General features: G+C 42.0%; 1 protein-coding gene across 4 annotated transcripts in view; it reads right to left on the bottom strand.

Moving 5' to 3' along the window:
• The window catches only part of CDC14A (cell division cycle 14A), a 172,629-nt gene extending 162,186 nt beyond the window's left edge, over positions 1-10,443 (bottom strand). Inside the window, exons 1-2 of one of the 4 annotated variants that reach the window (XM_044238766.1) lie at positions 10,103-10,443; positions 9,214-9,304 (exon numbers count right to left, since the gene is read on the bottom strand). In XM_044238766.1, coding sequence (XP_044094701.1) covers positions 9,214-9,304; positions 10,103-10,151 — 140 coding nt within the window. In that variant the 5' untranslated portion in view covers positions 10,152-10,443. The remainder of the gene's footprint in view (positions 1-9,213; positions 9,305-10,102) is intronic. The other 3 variants (XM_044238769.1, XM_044238767.1, XM_044238768.1) reach the window with 3 other exon arrangements.
• Between the last annotated feature and the right edge of the window lie 10,867 nt (positions 10,444-21,310).

Raw genomic sequence — 21,310 nt, 5'->3', positions numbered from 1 at the left:
CACACAGGTGCCCCAAAATCCACGCCCCTTAGCCATGTTTATAAGAAAGTTCCATTCTCACACAGGGTCTATTTAGTCTTACTTTGTACCAAAGGCCAATAAAATATGATGTCTGGTTTCTACATCCATAGTATATTAGACTCATAAGACCATAGGCAGGAGGAAGCGATTAGGGGCGGCTACACTGATAGTAATGTCAATAGCTAACCCAATAGTAAGCAGCACCTAAAATGTACTCACCTCCTAGTAGTTAGCTATCAATAAAAACTGACTGAATAAATTAAAACTACTAAAAGATAACAAGATGTTTAGCAAACAGGCACCATCTGCTACATAAACAGAGAGCCCTTCATTCCTTAGAAGCAGCTAAAACCATCCCTGAATTACAGTGAAACTGTACAACCAATGAACTTATAGTAATAGAGTCTGAGTATTACAGAAAAACAAAAGGTAAATCATAAGCAGTAAACTCTTCAAGAAGGCGGAAATGCAGATTCACCTTAGAAAAGTTCCACAAATTATAAAACTGTTTTCATATTTCAAGATGTGATTTCCCAACTGACTTGTAAGAGCTGCCTACCTGGAATGCCACATTCCCAAACACAGCCAGATAAATGCATTACTAGAACATACCCACCAAGGAGAACAAATGTGAAATAAACCATCTTTCCTGGTTCTCCAAAACAAAATTAAATTTTATAACCAAAGAACAAGTCCAAACCAGCAAATTCTTCATCAATAGGATGTGAACATCTTTAAGACCAAAATATTAAAGTGTATAGATTAATACATGAAACATTTTATTCAGGGGCTCTGAGTTGGTTGAGCCTCTGCCTTTAGCTCAGGTCATGATCCCGGGGTCCTGTGATGGAGCCCTACATCATCAGGGAGTCTGCTTCTCTCTTTCTCTCTCTCCCTCTGCCCTTCCCACTGCTCGTTCTCCCTCTCTCTCTCTCTCTCTCTCAAATAAAATCTTTAAAAAAAAAATTTTATTCAAAAACTATAATTCACACACACTATTTCTTATAAAGGAACTCACTGTCAATTACAAATAACTGTGATCATTCACCAGATGTTTCCAAGTTGTCAGAACCAGAAATAAACAGTACATACTTTCAATAAATAAGGTGATATTTTGATGGTTCTCATTCAACATCTGATTCTTTGGTGGTCCTGGAAGTACTTAGATGATTAACAAAATTCAAGTTTTTTGTTTTGTTTTTTTTTTAAGATTTTATTTATTTATTTGACAGAGAGAGACCACAAGTAGGCAGAGAGGCAGGCAGAGAGAGAGGAAAGGAAGCAGGCTCCCTGCTGAGCAGAGAGCCCGATGCAGGACTCGATCCCAGGACTCTGAGATCATGACCTGAGCCGAAAGCAAAGGCTTTAACTCACTGAGCCACCCAGATGCCCCAAAATTCAAGGGTTGTTTTTTTTTTAGGTAAATTCAAAGTAAAGCTCAAAAAAAGTTTTTTTTTTTGTTTTTAAAGAAACAATGAATTTGACACGTAGCTTAGAAAGCCCAGTTCAAATCAGGGAGTCAGAAAGGAACTTTAGATCACTGTCCCATTCACCTTCTCAGTTTTTAAACAAGTAAATATCTAAAACTCCTGAGCAAGTATTGTCTGTTTTCTCCTTAAAGATCACAAAAGACAAAGATTCCTCCTTTTGCTTTCATTATAAACCCCCCTTGTTACTTCCTTTCCCTATTCCCAAAACAAAACCAAGCACTAAACAGGCAAACCTTTCTCTAATTTACATAATTGCCTACTATAATGTATCTCTTCATCCCAGTCATTCAGACCAGAAACCTTAAACTTACATGTTCAATTCCTCACCCCCCTCCCTGACCTGGTCAATCCCAAATACAGTCAATCCATCCCTTCTAGCTTCTTCCCCCTGTTCTCCCTCTGGCCTCTCTGTTCCCATTGCTACAACCCTAATTCAGTCCTTCCACAGCCTAACCAGACCCCACTTCCCAGCCTAAACCAGAGCTCTCTGCCACTGATAAACCCGCACAACAGAGGTCCAAATGGCTTTCTCCCATGTAGTCTCCAACTATGTGTCCAGCCTCACCAGGGACCTCTATGCATTCAAACATTTTGCCTCACCTAAGAGAATCTTGCTAACTCCAAACACTGGAATCTCTACTTTCTTTCCTTCCTCTTCTGCTCATTCATTCATTCAGCTAAAATTTCTTGAGCACCAGCCGTGCATCAGGCACTGTGCTGGGTTGTAGGGATACAATGGTAAACAAAAACAGGTAGTACATGTCCTCACAGAGATGGTAAATTACACTCTTTGCTCTTCTGTGCCCTTCGAAAGCGAGTTCAAACCCCTCTATGAAGTTGTTTTCACCCTGGGTGGTAATAATCTCCATGTCTCTTGGATTCCTAAAAAATACCTTTGCAGCTTTTGCCATATTTTACCCTTCACTGTGTTTGTATTCACTGCCTTATGTATTTGTGTACCCCCAAAGCTTTAGCCCAGATCTCCACACTGAAAGCTAGCTCACCTAAATGGTGGTTCCTTCTCCAGCAATTTCCAACAATTTCTAAGTTTTAAGTTTCTTTTTTTTCACTTCCTATGAAAATGTGTCAAGGGTCTTTTGTCTTTTCCTTTTCTTTTAGGCACAAAGGTGTATTAAAGCTGTGGGTAAGTAAGTCATTTGCTTTGGGCTTTGGAATGTCTTTATGAACTTACAAATGAGAACATCTGATGTCTTAGGAATCTACTTCAAACAAAATAATGAAGCCGCCCCATGGTGATTTGGCATAGAAAGAACTTGGACGGCAGACAGCTCCCCATTGGACACTCCGACAGCCATTTGGATCCCTCTGTCAGGCCACCTGATTAAGATCGCACTGAGTTTTAACTAAGTCCGTAGCACCTTAGTTAAATTTTGTTTTTGTCAGGCTCATCTCAAGCCAACTGAAAGAACTGAATCATAATTTGTCCTTAATGAAGATTAGAGATAGACTACCCACTATGAAGGTCTAATAAGTCAAAACAGCAAGTATGTTTTTAATGATTTATTTATTTATTCTAGAGAGAGCGCACACTCAGGGGAGAGGGGCAGAAGGAGAGAAAAACTCAAGCAGACTCCACACTGAGTGGGGAGCCGGACTCGGGACTCAACCCCATGACCCTGAAATCACGACCTGAGCTGAAACCAAGAGTTGGCCACCCAACAGACTGCACCATCAGTGCACAGCAAGTATTCAATTAAATCAATACCTAGAAAGTAAAATTTGATTCTAGTATGCCACTGAATTTAGAACTGGCTGGTTCATGTATACACAGAAATGTGCATTTCCTCATCACATATACTATGTGGTACTCTTGGTGGTTATATATACACACACACATACATACACACCTAAAACTTACATGTTCAAAACAGAGGAAAAGAAAAAGTAGTACCGAACACTGCTGGGTTATTTTTGCAAAATTAGGATGGAAGAAAGGAGAAAGGGAGAAGAAAAAGGTAAACACGTCATCTTTTAAAGCTAGAGTTTTCTTTCTGAGTTTTTGGGAGAATTCTATGTAGAAACGATTATATCTTAAGTTACAACAGTTAAGAACCAACAACATTTCACTAGACAGCCTGCAAAAGAAGTTTTTAGAAGCTGGGCTTCTTTTGTTTTCATCCATCTTACTAATATAGAATGATAATTAATTCAATTTATTTATTAATTTATTTAGCCCACTGAAAGGGAGGGGGAAGCAAAATTACACCCACAAAAGTGGAAGTGGAAAAATCATTTTCATTACCAGCACATATTCCTAGATACGGCCTACACATAAAGTCGGTGCTCACACTGTCAGCAGCTCACTTCTAACCAAAGCCATCGTCGCTCAAGTTAGAAGGGCCAGGCCTGCCAGGGAGGGACGAAGCCCTTCTGTACCCTCCCCACCAGCCTCCAGCTCAAGACAACTGGGAGCTTGCTAGAAGCCTAAGATCATGAACTCCAGGGCCAATTACCCACAGCCTGAATCCCAGCTCAACAACTTAGCTACCAGCTCAGTGACCTCTGAGCCTCAGCTACCTTATCTCTAAAATGGTCATGATAATGGCACCTAACTCCCAGGGTTCTTCTGAAGCCTGAGTGAGTGCATACAGAGCACAAGAACACTACCTGGCATGGGACTATAAATGTAAGCTATTGTTGTGATTTGCTTTTTATTCCAAAATTCAACTATATCTCCTCTTCTTTTACTATCATAGCAACTGATAATGAGAGCTGGGGCACCAAATGATGGCCCTAAGATGCTATAAGATCATATATTTGAGCATGTCCATAAAAAGCATTAGCCTTTCCATTAAATGAACCTACTTGCCATATTATTTGAAATATCTTAGATTTATTTATTTTAGAGAGAGAGAGAGAGAGAGAGAGAGCACGAGCAGGAGGGGCAGAGGCAGAGGGAGAGAGAGAAATTCCACCCATCTCCTCTCTGAGCACAGAACAGAAAAGGGGCTTGATCTCATGACCCTGAGATCACAACACAAGCCAAAACCAAGAGTTACCCAAAGGACTGTGCCACCCAGGCACCCCTGCCACATACTAAATTGAAAACAAAATCAAAAATAAAAAGGGTTCCTTCTCACTCCATTCCCACAAATATTTCCAGGCAAGGGAAGCTTTTCTGTATTTCTCTCAAAGATGTCCTAATCCACATTCTGACTCATGCCTCTTCTATAGACTATAAAAGAAAACATTCTTCTATACATTATTTACCCAAGAATCCCTGGTTGCATTAATATCAGGGTGCTTTAATAGAGTTTAAATGAAAATTGAACATTTTAAATTATTTAAATCTTCAATTGAGCTAATTAGTCCTCATTAGAGGCTGCTCATTCTTCCATACTAAAACAGTGGGTGAAATGCTTCAAGTCACTTCAGAAACTGCTTAATATTCAGTCCCCAGAGTATGTCCATGAAAAGTTCTCTCCTGCATTCTCAATACCTTTCCTTTGCAAACATAGTGAGAGGAAAGATAAAAGTGGACAAGGCTGGAAATGGAGACCCTCTACACTATCCTTCACAGCAAACTCGCTTTCCATGTGTTAACATCCAACCCTGTTCCCATCATCATAGTCAGGAGGGGAATACAAAGGTTACAACAATTAACATATTTCATCTCGCTAACTTTTGAGCCAAAAATATGTGAGCCAAGTTATAAAAAGTAAGCTCTATTTGGATTACAGGGCCCCATTCCAAAACCAAAGAATTAGCCTTTCTGGAGAGCTGCGCGTTATTTGTAGCTTAATCAAATACAGATAAATCTTTGAAAGGCTCCCTTTTTATTGGGCTATTTTTGTCCCATGGGTGTGTTAGCCTATACTCTGATTTCAATCCTGATCTGTGAAATCATAACCCAAGGATAAATGTATGGCTTTCTTATCAACCATATTTTACTAAAACTGCTCAGGCCTTTATATTAAGGTGATAAATTCTGTATTAAAATCACATAGAAAATTCAGACTTTCATTTCTAATAAATCACCTCACCTCATGGTGCTACTCTGTTAAATCTTCTCCACCGGCTTCTCAGAAGGTTGCCATTACAATCATGGAGTGCTATCATTCCTCTTAGAACTAACTAAACACCTGCGCAAAACACAGCTGCGTCCAGAGGACCGACAGCCTAATATTTAGAGTCTACTTCCTGATTCAAAAATAATAGTTGCATTTCCAAGGTGATAATTTAGCCAGAGAGGTGGCATTTCATTTATATGTTCAGTGAGTAAGTACACAGTTATAAGGCTGTACAAGGCCTGTGTGATAATGTATGTAAACACACTCCTTTCCCTGGAGAGGTGTACAGTATGATTTGACGGTCAAGACTTTTCTCCCCACAGGACATACTTCACAGAGAGAACACAGGTTACTATACATGCTTCCAGGGGCTTTGTAGAATCTCTCATCCTACGCTTCCCAAAGAAGCAGTGCTGACAAGATGAATTCCCAGGCCTCTGTCCCTCTTTCTTTTCTTCTCTCTCTCCATCGTTTGTCCACCTCTTTCTCTATTTCCTCTTCCTTCCCTTGCTCCTCTCTTCCTAGCCTTGCCTGTGAAATACGGACTTTGACATTTCCTCTGTCTTCCCCCAAATCACATCATTCTCGCAGTTTTATCAACCCTTTGGGGGAAAACTCCCCAAATTTAAGAACGTCAAGTCTATGTAATGACCCTTAAATTCCTTAAATTCAACATGATCAAAATGGAATGCCTGATGTCCCCATTAATCCCAATTCTTCCACACTACTTCTTGCTCAGGGAATGGCCCCGGCAGGCTCCCTGGGGCCGAGGTTCTTTGCCTCCTCTTTTGCCTCAGCAACCCCCAACTCACCCACCTAATCTGTTGCCAGTCACATGGATTCAGAGCTCTTCTTTCTACCACCACTGCCACCAATCCTACTCTAGGCCTTTATTTCTTCCCCTTGAACATTCTAGAATTTTTCTAAGTGGGCTTCTACTTCCACTAACCCATCTTAGATGATACTATAATATTAACTTTTTGAGAGAAGATATACGTATTTCAGAACCAGAGGGTCTGGTTTCCAATTCCAGCTCTGCTACATCTTCATTCTGTGACCTTGGTTAAGTTACCTAAACTCTCTGTACCCTAACTCTCATCATCTCTGCACACTAAGGATGATAATAGCGCCGGCCTCATGGAATTGTTGTGAAAACAAAAAGTTGTGGGACACCTAGAACAGCACCTAGCATACATTTAAACACTCAGTAAATGTTTGCTATTACTTGCCATTAGCCCCATTCCAGTCATACCATGGACTTCCCCAAAACCATGCAGGAGTCCAAAGGCTTCCAATGAAAGGGCAGATCCCCACCCCGCCATTCAGTCTACACCCTGCTAACCTTTCAACTTCATAATGCACACCCCCATGGGACCTGAATACATACCAGGTAAACTGGGGGACTTACTAGTCCCTGAGCCCACTCTGGAGCCTCCTTTCTCATCCTTGCTTTCTTGTTTCTGGGATCTTTCCTGATAAAACTCTGTCCATCCTTCAAGCCAACTGTAAGTCCTCCAGGAAGCCCTTTTCTAAGCACTTCAACCAAATGTGCTCCCACCTGCCTGGGAACTCCTCTTAGCACAGGGCCTATGTTAACCTGAAGACAGTTCTCTGTCTGTACTGCTCACTGCACTACTGTCATTCTCCCTATAGGCTTGCGGCTCCTCAAAGGTCCTATGTGCATTCATCATCGCCATACTCTCCAGCACCTAGCCATGAGTAATATGTTGGGGGGGGGTCACAAAATAGATGGAATCACGGCTAATCAGAACCATGGCCACCGCTGTGGCAAGGCAGCTGGGCAAGTCCAAACCAAGAGAAATGTATGCTCTGCCCATACTGGAGTGCTCGTCATAGTTTCAGAAGACATCAAAACTTATAATAGAAATGGGATGGTGTCTCCAGCGAGTCTTTCTTTATAAGACACCAGAAATACGGTAGAATAAATGTAAGAGGAATGGGATTGGTCACCCTATCCTAAAATACACAAAAACAGTTCCTCACATATGCTCAATACTACAATCAAAAAACCATCCAGCAACTGTGTTTAGTGGTTAAAGGCCAATTCCTGCTAGATCTACCACTTAGCCATCCCTAAGGAGGTAACTCAGACCTCAACAACAGAAGCTTGTTCCGTAATATATTAACTGCCTCCGGCATGTCAGTCACCACAGAATGGAACACCGTGACACATACACATTCCCTACCCTCAGACGCACAAGAGGTCCCCAAACCCTAACCTCATGAAAACAAAGCCACAACAATGCACATTGCCAACAACAGAGTGCACACTCAATAAACAGCAGTGATGTCATCCAGGTACCCCGGGTTAGGGAGCAGGCCCCGCAGTCCTCCATTCTGTCTAGGGGCAGAGCTGTAATCTGACACCACGGATTTAGACCTCATTGCCGCTGCAACTCTGGGCATTCATAAGCAGCAGCAAAGGGCTCTTTCATTCCCACTTCAGCCTTCAGCCATTCAAGAAGCATCCTGCCTCCAGCACCACTAAGAGAAATTCCCCAAGACCCCAGTTTCAAGAATCCCTATGGTGAAGGGACAGTTAAAGATGGTTTGCCCTCAAATAAAAGATAATGCTCCTAAAAGTGGAGAATACTTTCACTCCTCAAATGCCTGGGTGGTACCTACAAATCCTTAGGCAGATCAGCCAAAATCCCTTTTAAGGTGACAAGTCCGAGGAAGCTCACTATGGTTCATTAAACTCTGTTCATGTAATTGCATGTTTGGTTAAACAACAAAAGTCAAATTAAAATGTTTAAGTTAAAATATATTGGACTACTCTGCAACACCAGCTCTTTTAAGGAGAACACACTCAAGTCAGTTCAGCCTTCCTATTCTTTATTATCTGTTGCTTTTATTGAGTGGAGGTTTATCTCTCTTTAATTAAATTTTTATTGCCCTTAAAAGTACTAAGATAATCCTTTCCCTGTAAATTAATTGCTTTTCACAGAAAACAGTTCCCTATTCTTATTTTACACTCTCAAATCCTAATCCCACTGAGGCAAAGTAACCAAAGAAAGTAAATCAGCACTCCTATACCACTTCCTCAAAGACAAAGAAAGTAATACTCTGAAGCTTGGGGGCACCCAAAGAAAATCACCCAATAATTTCTCACACAGGTAAAACCTTACTCATAGATAAGACGTGGGTACAGCTACCTCCAGCCAAACATGTCCCACTTTCCAAAAACGAGCTGCAGAAACAAAAACATCCTGCGAGACAACAGAAGCCTTGTGAACTGGAAAGCTGAAGTGCTCCTAATACACACACTTCCCTGTACTCTGTGGGTGCCCCATAAATACTCCCCCGCTGATTCACAGGCCAATTACAGCCGCTAGCAAGGACAGAGAGTCTCCCTGGTCCTACTCTGGGGAATGTTAGGTAACAGAAGGTTGCAATTTGTGGTGGTGGCAAGAAGAGCTAATACAGACAAAGGTTTAAAAGGAGTGGGCTGTTGACAGGTTCACATTATGTTAACTTTGCCTGCACCTCTCCCCAAGCACCAGAGTCTTTAAAAAATGGTATTGTGACTTACACCACTTGGAAGGGGGGGGGGGTAAGTGAATAAAACTGCCATAAAGGTGCATTGGGTTCCCTCACCAAAGAGCCAACAGGCTAAAAGATTGAGGAAAAAAAAAAAAATAGAAACTTACTTTTCATAGACCAGCTCCTCATCGATGGAGAAATAGTGGGTATTTACAGTGCTTTTTGGTCTATTCCTTAAAGTAGCAAAATATAATCGATCTGAAAGACAAGTTTAAAAGACGGGAGAAAACATGAGAAGTAGGGCAGCTGAATGTGGAGAGTGGTGATAATACACGAAAGATCAAAATAATAACTGCTACCCATTATTTAAAGACCCCAGTAACACGTGAAATTCTTGCAGAAACCTGATCTCTCCCAGAAACCCAGACCCAAGAGCACAACAGAGAGGTGAGAAGGGGACCCAACTGAGACACTCAGCTAGGGGCTGGGGGTGGGGGCAGAGTTCCCACATCTCCCCTGTTTCAGGCCAGCAGGAGCGGACAGAAGCTGGGGGTACCCGTAGAACTGGAGATGCAAGTTTGGCTCAGACATCTCCAGACCTCAGCAGCTGCGGAAGGGGAAGAGAGGCGAGCCTGCAGCTCCGAAGACTTCAAGAAGAGGAAGGGAGGAAGAGACAGGGAGGTGTGACTGGGGGGGTGTCCCGAAAACCAAGGCGATCAAGAGCGGGATAAAGGAGACCGAAAAAATCAACCGGAGCAGGATCCCCACCGGCTGCTGTGTGCAGAAGCCGGACCGAAACCGGCGCTGTCCCATTACCAGGCGGGAAGGCCATCCGAGGGAGCTGCAGAGGGAACCAGGGACGCAAGAAAGACAGAGAAGCCGGAAGCAGGGGGTCCTCGGGGAGAAGGTAGTACAGAGAGAGGACGAGAGCGCGCGCAGCGGCTGCAGGACACCAAGGGCCCGGGGAAAGCCGGAGACAGCGGTTGGGACGTAGGAGTAGAAGTGAAGAGTTGGGGGCGAGGGAGGGTTGGAGGATGCGGGGCGGCTGCTGCTCACCTTTCATGAACTCGCAAGCCCCGATTAGTTCCCCTGACTCCGCTGCCATCTTAAGCGAGATACGCACGGGGGAGGACTAGGTTGTGGCCAGCTGAGGTCACCCGCCCCCGGGGGCTTCCCCACTGCCCAGGAGCCGGGAAGCTTGCAGTCCCGAACACCGAGCCCGCCCGAGAGAGGCAGCAGGCGCCGAAGGCGGAGGCGGCTGGGGGGTCAGCGCGCGGGGCGCCCCGGGGACATTCCGTGGGGAACCCGAGCCCGCTCCGCGCGGGGCGCACACGCCCCAGGCTGTGGCCGCTCCGATTCGGACCCGGCTCCTGCCGCTGCTCCACCGCCGCCGCGCCAGGGAAACGCAGACCAGCTCTCACGGCCGGGCCAAGTCTTCCCCCCGCTCCCAAAGTGATCATGGAGGAGGAGACGTCTGGCCCCGATCGCGCCCGTGGCTACTCGTGCGACAGCGGGCAGGACTCTGGTGCCCGCCGGCTGGCAGCAGCTGCTCCGGCTCCTCCTTCGCCACCTCCTTTCAGCAGTAACTCTTCCTCCTCCTCCCCCCTAGGTCCGCCCTCAGACCTTCCTCCCCGCCCTCCCTCAGCCCCCTCCACTTTCACGGCTCTGCGGCCATCCCTTAAAGGGACAGCCCCGCTCCTTTCTCGGTGCCGGCCCCGCGCCCCAGTTACCAGGCGCCCCGCGGGTCACTAGGAGCCAGTTGCTAAGGCTTTGTTGCCGTCCTCCAATTGCTGTACAGGAAACGGGGCTCTGGGCCCAGGGGAGCCGGGCGGGGCCTCCAGACCAGAAACTTATGAATGAAACGGTGGAGTAGGGAGTGGATGTCGGGAAGGGCGCTCTTTCGGCTTCACTGGCAAGGATGCGCCGGCGCCCCCTTTTCTGCACCCACTAAGCCTTCTTAGATTTTTCGTCTCCGTCTCTCTCTCGCCCCCTCACCCACGTTCTCCTAAACTCTTGAGCGCGCGCGCGCACACACACACACACACACACACACACTCACACTTAATACCTCAGATCTCCGGCCCTGCCTCCTATTAGCAAATCTTTCAAGCACTCCGCATTCCCTCCACCACTGACGGATCTTCATCTTTATTTAAAAAACGATAAAGTTTTAAAAGAAGCGCTACCTCCTGGCTCAAAAGAACATGTACCGATTTCCTCTACACACACTTTTATGTAATTTGTGCTTTGTTCTCACGGGGGGAAACGTTCCCATCCGATCCCCCCATGTCCTCTCAGTGGGGCCACCACTGCGGGCGCAAAATGCCTAACATCTACATTGCTTCGGCTCAGGAGGGAGGGCGAGGGAGCGAGACCGGCGGAACAGGCGACACCGGAGAGGGCCACTAGAACACGGGGGGAATTAACACAAAAGAATCTCTTTACGTAGTCTTCGTTGAAGCGCTGCAGGAAGTGGGTCGTCTCAAAAAGCCCTTGTCTTGTTTCTGGGAAGCTCCTCACACTGAACAACTTTAACGCCGGGTGCCCTGCGGACGCGCCTAATTAGAGGACAGTCCCTTCGATATGAAAATGGCGCTACGGCTCCATCATCAGAAGAGCATGCGCCCTGAGTGGTTTCTCCAGAACCAGAGAGGGATTTGCGCCCGCCTTTGGGAGAAAGGGGGCGCACCAGTGAAGAGCCGCCCCGCCAGCTTGGAAGGAGTGCTTTGAGGCAGGCGTGGAGAACTCAACTCCTTGGTCTTAACCCCTTTAGTCAGCTTTGCTATCTCTTCCAAAAAGCGGAACAGTAACAAAATAAATAGAAGGTGCTTTTGGAAGCCTGATTGGTTTGATTTTTTTTTAATTGCTAGAATAAGAAAAATATATGTATGTATTTCATAGGTATTCAGAAAAAATAGAACATCTCAATTCTAATCAAACATGTCCTTGTAAGAGAGTAAAAAGAGAAACCTAACATCCAATTCTTTAGACCACAAAAATGTAAACCTGGAAGAATCATTAAAGAGCACCTCTGATACCCTATACCCAAACAGCACCGTCTATACTCTAATCTTCACATGAAAAAAAAAAAAAAAAAAAAAACTCAAGAGTTTTTGAAACTATAAAAGTCCTGAAAGATGAATTGTAGTGAGTGTTCTGTGTTGAGATGCATTCCATGTCTTACAGGCCACTGGCAATGGCTATGGAGTTCTAAAAGAGGAAAACACTCTCAAATATGTTGTCCACGCTCACACAATTACTTGAATTTTGCCTGATACTACCCCAGTCTTACAATCTGGTGTTAACAACCATGTTGGCCAAATCAAATTTAATGTATTGAAAATTTCTAACAGTTTTTTTTATGTGAAAGATGGCAAAGGAAAGCAAATGAATGTCTCAGTAAACTTAACTCTTTTGTTCAGAAGTCTGAATTCAGCGGTGGTAATCTGTTTCCAAATTTGCTGATTTAACATTTGTGTAGAATCTAAATTCACTTGCAAAATTTCCGAAAAACCTCTCATCCCAGTACTGGTTTAGAAAAATTGAGTGAAAAAAAGAAGTTCAAATCTCATACAACACATAAACTTCTAATTTCATGATATAGTCTAGTGAAATGAACTCTAAATCTGCATTTTCAGAGAAAGCAACTTTAACTGAACTTCCTCTTATTTTCTAAAATGAATTTACAAAAACCTTTCATATAATTCTCTGGCTCAGAAATCTTGGTCATGAAAAGTGAATTACAACCAGAACAAATAGAAGTTCTTTGAAAAATTTTCTTTTTCCTTAGCATATTTACAATATGGATATTATAATGAAATTCTTAAGGACTTTCTAATATTTTAATGTTGCACAAAAGACAAGTGATTATCAGTATAATCAACTCTCTCTAAACCAAAATCTGCACAATGTAAAAGATATGGAATATTCTACAAGAAAAACTGTAAACAAGTTAGTGCACACACAGCACACATCCACGTCAAGGTTCTAATGACATCATAAAACACTTTGTTCCCTCAATTATCCTGAGGTCAGTGTTCCTATGGGTTGCAGTTTCATAATAAAGGCATGATTTCAGTCAATGGAGGAAGATAATGGAAGAAAATTTTTCCAATCATCCAACTTAATAAAAGTGTTAGGAAATGACTTTAATTTTAAAAAACAATAAAGAAAGTCATTTCACACATAAAGAAAATACTGAGAGAATTAAGATGTCACTCAAAGAAGAAAAGGAAGGTAACGTTATACAGAGAAATCTAGCAGGTCAGTACAAAAGTGTCTCAACAACAGTAACTCTACAAACATCACTTGAATCCTGTCTCTCACGCACTGAGAGACAGTGTACGGACCAGTGTGTGTACCTGCAGAACTGGAAAACTCACTCTAGGAGGTAGCTCCTAAATATGTCACCAAAATATGGCTGGTTCTAATTCTGTCCCTTGGAGCCATACTGAACACCTTTAGTCATTCATGCACATAACACCTCTTCAAAAATGCAAAGGCAGCTTCTCTGGGCCACGGCTTCCTCATAGTCTTCCCTAGATTCAAATCCTCATTTTTTTCAACCTTTTCTTAAATTGCAGGGCTTCAAGTCCAGTGACTTTCTTCTCCAATTTGTCTATATCCCTAATAAATTGTGTTCCAGAACTGAATGCAGGCCAGTGATGACTTAGTGCGACTAGTTCTAAGATCAGAAAAAAGCACTGATAGAAGATTCAGATGAGAACAAAAGTGATGAAAAATGTAAAAGAACCAAATTTTATCATTTAACTGCAAAAAGAAGGACACTCTTCTCTCTTGTTGGAGAATGACAAGGAAAAAGTTGCTTAGGCTAATCAAAGACCTGATAACTGTGACATTATTATACTATTCAAAGTATCATTTCTTATTAGAATATATAATGGGAATGTGCTTTTAGTTGCTTTTTCAGTCATAAGTAAAACAATATTTAGAATACGTACTTTGAATTCTTTCTAAAAATTAATTTTCAATTTAACTGTGAAACAAGGAAACCTATCTTTCTGAGTAATTTAAAATTCAAAGTAAGTTGAATTGTTTAAATATTTTGATTCCTTGCTAGGTGCCAAAATAATTTAAAGTAATCTTTAGCTTTATACATATATATAGTTACAATCACAAACTATTACTACAGAACAATCAGAATACCAAAAATATATAGATAAAGTGACCATGAAATAGTTGCCCACAGATGCTAAAATCTTGGACTGACCCAGCCATATTCTGCATCACATTGATCACCAATGCATGTTTAAGAACTCCAAACCAGAATCAAAGATGGTAAGAACCTGGAAGGACCTGGCAGATCAGCTAGTTCCAGTTTTCAAACAGACACCCTGGTAGAACCTAAGGTAGCAGAGGCCCTACCTGGGGATGGGAGTGGAGAGTGCTGGGTAGGCATGGATAGCTACTACAAAATATTCCACTCATAAAAAATGATGGGGCAGATAGAGGAAAGAAAAGAGAAGAAGAAGAAGAATTAATTACCCACCATGGACCCATGGTCCATGGTGGGTAATTAATTTTCTGAAGTCACATAGCTGACTCGTGGTAGAAATAAGACCAGTATTCATAATCTTTTCATAATCTTTTCTCAATTTTCTCCTAACTTAGCTCATCTTACATTGTTTAGCTAATGGGCTCTTAAACTTTTGAGATGATAAAATGTCAAGCAATAATAATGTATATGCCAAATATCTTTCCTTAAGATTTTAGAGAAAATATTGAAATAATTTAAGCTCAGCATGGAAAAATAAGAGATGTTGCACGATCTCTTGTTGTCATATGGCTTCTCTAAAAATCTGAATTCTTTATTTTTAATAGTATAACCATTATTCTATAGAACATAGTTTGAGAAATTTAGTGAACATTAACAATAAAAATTCAATTCAATAATCATCTTATCCTTGACTGATGCAGCGGGTAAAGAATGACATAATTTTTAGAAGGTGAAAGAAAGTTCCATGGCTAGGTTGATAAACTTAACGGTGCTCAACTTACTGGCCAATTTACCACATTTTTCCAATAGACTAACACTCAATACAGTTTTAAAACTTACAGAATGTGGGGTGCCTAGATGGCACAGTTGATTATGTATCTGACTCTTGGTTTGGCCTAAGGTCCTGACCTCAGGATCATAAGATCAAACCCATATCAGGCTTTATGCTCAGCACAGAGTCTACTTGGAGTTTCTTTCTCCCTCTCCCGCTTCCCCATCACACTCTGTCATAAATAAATAAAATCTTTTAAACAAAACTTGCAGAATTTATCCATCTACACTTGTCATTCCTACTCTTTTTTTGGAGAGGAAATTTAAAAATTAACATTTTTTCTCCAAAAATATATAAAATAATATTCTGTGTGCCATTCCTCACCCCCATCACCACCAAAATAATATTCTGTGTGCCACTCCTCACTCCTCATTACCATCACTTTAGTGAGATATTGTGGTCTCAAGTTTCCAATGTTCCCTCACATGCCCATTTAATTTATGTCCCTACTATATTCTGTATACGTTTCTATCAGAAAAATAATAACAATTAAGTTTTATTGAAAACCAGGCAAACAATTTATAGCTCAGCTCTCTCACATCAGTTCCCTATGAGGTAAGTTCTATTATTATTGCCATTTTACAGATGAGGAAACTGCCACAAAATGGATGCTCTAAAAATATATAGAACATGACTAGATAAATGAGTAATTAAAATGTTGGGAAATGAACTTACCTGAATCACTTCAATTTGTAAAGCAGTCATTTGCAGCTGGAGTCGTGGGGAAAATACTGGATTTATAATCAGAAGCCAGGTTTCAGGTATCGCTCTATCACCAACTGTGTGTATAATCTTAGACTATTTCCTCTGACATTAAATAGACATTATAATAATTTCTAATTCACAGGAATAATAGTAGAATTAAGTAAGAGTACCATGATGTGCTGCCATTGTCTAAATATTTGTTATTAATGTTAAAGCTTATATTAAATATAAAATTATTTCCAAAATTGGATATTCACAAGCCTCAAACTATTATATTTCTTTGATCTAGGTATTTTTGCTTAAGTTACCCCTTGCCAATAACATAAGCAAAATAGACACTCACAGAGAGGTTCATTTTATCAACTGAGGACATCCCCACAAGGCACAAGTTAACATTGTCTTTCATTTCTGACTGCTTGTAGCCAAGGTACTATCCCTAGAGTGCGATGGGGGCCAATGACTCCATTCAGGCATCCTCAGTGGATTCCTAAATTCCCCCACTCTGGCTCACATTCTTTTAATCGTTCTGTTCCAGAAGCCTGGGGCACAAATGTTGTTCCCTGCAGTTCCCATGGGGACCCTTGATGCCCCTTTGGAACTCTAGGTTTCTGGTGCCCACCTCTGCGTAGCAACTCCAGGAGAAAATAATCTTTTCCATAAACTAACAGGAGGCCCTTGGTGTCCATTTTTCCAATCACAAAATACTGTATAATCACTGAACTGATGGTTATTCTTGCTGTTGTCATTAACACCTATACTTGCATTGATTTCCATGAAGGAAAAATATACTTTATGTCTTCCAAGGCCTTCCAAGCCTTCCCACATTAGGATCTATGTCATTCTTCAGAGTATATCTGAAGTATAATTTGTCTTTATGAATTTGGGATAAACATGATACGAATAATTTAACATGCACATAAACAAAAATAATTTCTGCTTATCCTAAAATATGTCAACATATTTTAGATTAAATATTTCTCTTCATAATTATGTTTTATTTCTCATAACATCAAATATACATTTTCATATTTATGCATCCATTAATTTAGCAAATACTAACTGTGTACCATGTTAGTTAGTTAGTTAGCACTGTGCCAAGTGCTAGGATTAAAATCAAGAACATATGGGGCACCTGGGTGGCTCAGTGGGTTAAGCCTCTGCCTTCAGCTCAGGTCATGGTCTCAGGGTCCTGGGATGGGACCCCACAGACCCCACATCGGGCTCTTTGCTCAGCAGGGAGCTTACTTTTCTCTCTCTCCCTGCTTGTCTCTCTCTGCCTACTTGTGATCTCTCTCTCTGTCAAATAAATAAATGAAGTCTTTTTTTTTTTAATTTTAAAAATAAAAAAAAAAATAAAATCAAGAACACAGCCCAAACAAAAACACCAGAGAATCCTAGACTTGAAGGTTGAATAGGAGCTAACCAGGTGGAGAAAGCCATCCTATAGAGGGAGGAAGGCGGCAGGAAAATGGGAAGGAGAAAGACACAAAGTCAAAGCCCCAGACTGAGGGAACGAGGTGTGCATAGCCTGGGATGCAATAGAGAAAAGGCTGGTTCAAAGTTCCATTTGGCTCCAGCATAGAGAATGAAGTGGGAGGAAAGGGAAAAGAATCTTGGTACAAAAGGTTAAAAATTTGAACTTTATCCAGAGGGTAATGGGGTCCCAAAATGAAATATATTAAGTAGGCAAAGCCTAGTCAGGTAGGGATTTTAAAATTGCCAGAAATAGTCTGAGAAGTATTTAAACTAATTGTAAACAGATTGGAGCTTACTCCATTAATCCTCAAAGAACCAGAATTATAACAAGAATACAGACTTTGGCTCACTTAATAGGATCTTCCATTCCTTCTTTCTTTCTTTCTTTCTTTCTTTCTTTTTTTTTTTTTTTTTGCTTTCACTATTAAAAAGACAAAGTAGAACTCACCTGTGTTTTTTTGTTTTTAAAGATTTTCTTTATTTATTTGACAGACAGAGATCACAAGATCACAAGTAGGCAGAGAGGCAGACAGAGAGAGAGGAGGAGGCAGGCTCCCCATTGAGCAGTTGAGCAGAGAGCCCGATGCAGGACTCCATCCCTGGACCCTGGGATCATGACCTGAGCCTAAGGCAGAAGGTTGACTCCACTGAGCCACCCAGGCGCCCCAAACTCACTTGTTTTTTTACAGAACATAATTAGGTGCATAAAGGGAAGAGCTGTCTGAGATTCCTGAAATTTAATTTGCATATATTGGAGGTAAATGTGGATAAGACACTATATATTTCTTCTATACTGAGAGTATTTTTAGTACAAAGACCCTAAGCAAATGTAAAAAATAGGATATACAAGAATTACACTTGATTAAGATATTTTAATTAACTGACAAAGTAAATTAGGATTTGTAAGCATTTGATTTCTTAAAAACTTTTTAAAAAAACTTTTAGAAATAATAAATTAACACAAATGATTTAATTACTTGATTTCTTATATGACATGTTGACTGTCCCTAACTACTTTGACTATAAAATAATCTACTTCAGATTCTAGGTTGAATAACTTTCTAAAGTGCTCCAAAAGGAAAATCTCTTAAAAGCACTGAGTATTACTGTCTAATTAATAATTTCCTAGATTTTACATGATTAGAAGCCACGTAGAACGAATATACCTGATCTGAAATCAGATCTTTGCTCTCATCCCCGTAGCAGGCAAAGCTCCTAGCGTGCTAATGCCTTTCAAATGCAGAAAACATACCCTTTTAAAAGAATTTAGGTTTTGGTGCTTCTCTCCTGTTTCTATCCACAACACTTCTCACACCAAATATGTGGTTGCTTTCCAAACCAAACAATTGTCCAATTCTCCGCAGACACCAGCTTCATTTCTGCTACTGTCTACCTGGAGTCGGCACAGACGGCACAGGTGAAGGGTTCAGTTCCGAGAGAGAGCTCTGCTTCAGATGCCAGTCCACCTGTACTGACCAACTGGTTATAAATTGGGGGTCCCCACAACCCCCTCCTCAGATTCAGTAATTTCCTAGAAAAGCTGACAGGCCTCAGCAAAACATTTTACTTCCTATCACCAGTTTATACAAAGCATAGAAATCAGGAACCACCAAAGCATACATAAGGCCAAGAATGGGGGAGGGGCTCAGACCTTCCCTCCTCTTTCTGGGGTTGTCACCCTGCCAGCACCTCCATGTGTTCACCAACTCAGAAGCTTTCTGATTTCCATTTTTATCATTGACCATTAGTGACTAAAGTCAGTCTCCAGACTTTCTCCCTTCCCCCTGACGTCTAGGATGAGGCTGAAAGTTCCAACTCTCTAATCATGTGGTCTGTTCCTCTGGTAACCAGCCCCATCCTGAGGCAACCTAGGAGCCCCCCAGGAATCACCTCGTAGCATAAACTCAGGTATGACTTGTTATGAATAAGCAAAGATACTCCTGTCATTCCTATCCTTCAGGAAATTCCGAAGTCTTAGAAGCTCTGTGTCAGAAATGGGAAGAACACTGGCGCTCCTGGGTGCTTCAATCAGTTAAGAGACAGACTCTTGATCTTGATTTCCACTCAGGTCATGATCTCAGGATTGTGAGATGGAGGCCCACCTCCTGCTCTGCACTCAGCATGGGGTCTGCTTGGGGTTCTTTCTCTCCCACTCCCACTGACCCTTCCCCAACTCATGCGCGCTTGCCCTCTAAATAAATGAGTAAATAAATAAATAAATAAATATTTTTTTAAAAAGAAATGGGAAGAAGACAAAATATATATTTCTTATTTTCACAGGTGGAAAAGGAAAGCCTCAGGATTATTTGGAATAGGAAGCCTTCTCAATCTTTCCATTTTATAATTGCCCAAAACTATTTGTTAAGAAGGGGCTTTTAACTGCAAATATGTGAACTGTAAATTGAAAATCAATATTTATAGCATAACATGGGTTCACTGAGGCCTTATTAATTTTTAGAATATGTCTGACTGTGCAGTGTAGTGTATGTTCAGTTTCCACAAGATTCGGATTCCGGAGAAGATATCAAGCACGAGCCATCTATTTGGGAGGAGCTGAGAATGCCATCTGAAGAGTGGAAGAATGGGGCAGGAAAGGGAAGGCAAGCCCAGTACCCTGTGTGTCTTCAGACCCAGTCACCATTCAGAGTAGGCAACTGGAGCTGATCCCCCTGGATGCACTGAGTCATGGTGTACAACCACTTGCCTCCCAATTGACACAAAGAGCAAAGGAGCTCTGATATTTATCTCCCACCTCCTACCAGCTATTGTTTAAGGGCTCCTCCTGGGGAAGTTAAGAGCCAGGGGAGGTGTTGAGTACATAATGTCAAAAATAACAGAAAAAGAAAATTAGAAGTGACGAGTGTCTTTGCATTAGAGGTGATTTCACTGCCGCCTTCCCAGTATATTCAGAACTGGAACAGTTCTTCACTACCAAACCATATCCAAGCCATCATCATCTAGAACTGCAGCAATCTCCTGACCGGCTTCCCTCATTCTGCCCGTGTTAACTACAGCCTAGTCCTAACAGAGCTGCTGAAGGATCAAAATGCTAAGTCAGGGGGGACGGGTAGGCTCAGTCAGTTAAGCGCCTGACTCTTGATTTTGGCTCAGGTCATGATCTCAGGGTCATGAGACCAAGCCCCACGTGGGGCTCCATGCTCTGCGTGGAGCCTGTTTAATTAAGAGTCTCTCTCCCTCGGGGTGCCTGGGTGGCTCAGTTGGTTAGGCAACTGCCTTCGGCTCAGGTCATGATCCCAGGGTCCTAGGATCAAACCCCATGCCGGGCTCCTTGCTTGGAAAGGTGCCTGCTTCTCCCTCTCCCTCTGCCTGCTGCTCTGCCTGCTTGTGCTCTCTCTCACTCTCTGTCAAATAAATAAATAAATTTAAAAAAAAAAAAAAAAGAGTCTCTCTCCCTCTCCTTCTGTCCACCCAGACCCGTGCATATGCCCTTTCTCAATACATACATACATACATACTATAAAATGCTAAGTCAAATCTTATCACATCTTGGCTCAAAACCCTCTAATACTGTCCCAAATCATTCAGAGTAAAAGCCAAAAGTCTTAAAATGGCATGAAAAAAGCTCTAAGGGACAGGACCCAGCCTCTCATTACCCCTCCAACTCTACCTTCTATCATTTTGCCCCTTACTCCTGTTCACTGCCACACTGGTCCTTGCAGTTTCTTGAACATTCCAGACAGATTCCCACTTCAGGGCTCTTGCCTTTCCTGTTCCCTCTGGCAGGGAGGGACTCACCCTCATCTCCCTTTAGTCTTTGCTCAGATGTCATTTTCTTAGAGAATCTTTTCACGACCGCTTTTAAAATCTGAACCTCTCACCCCCCACCAGCGCTCCCTGTCTCCCTTCCCTTACTGATTTGTCTCCATAGCACCTACCATTTTCTGACAAACTGGATATTTTACTTATTTTGTTCCATGTCTGCCTCCCCCTCTGGAGTACAAATTTCAAATGGCAAGAACTTCTGCAAATTTGGTTCCATTGTGTCCTCAAAGTC

Source organism: Neovison vison, chromosome 2 (genome assembly GCF_020171115.1).
Source record: "Neovison vison isolate M4711 chromosome 2, ASM_NN_V1, whole genome shotgun sequence".
Lineage (NCBI taxonomy): Eukaryota > Metazoa > Chordata > Mammalia > Carnivora > Mustelidae > Neogale > Neogale vison.
This window is presented reverse-complemented; position numbering and strand designations above follow the sequence as displayed.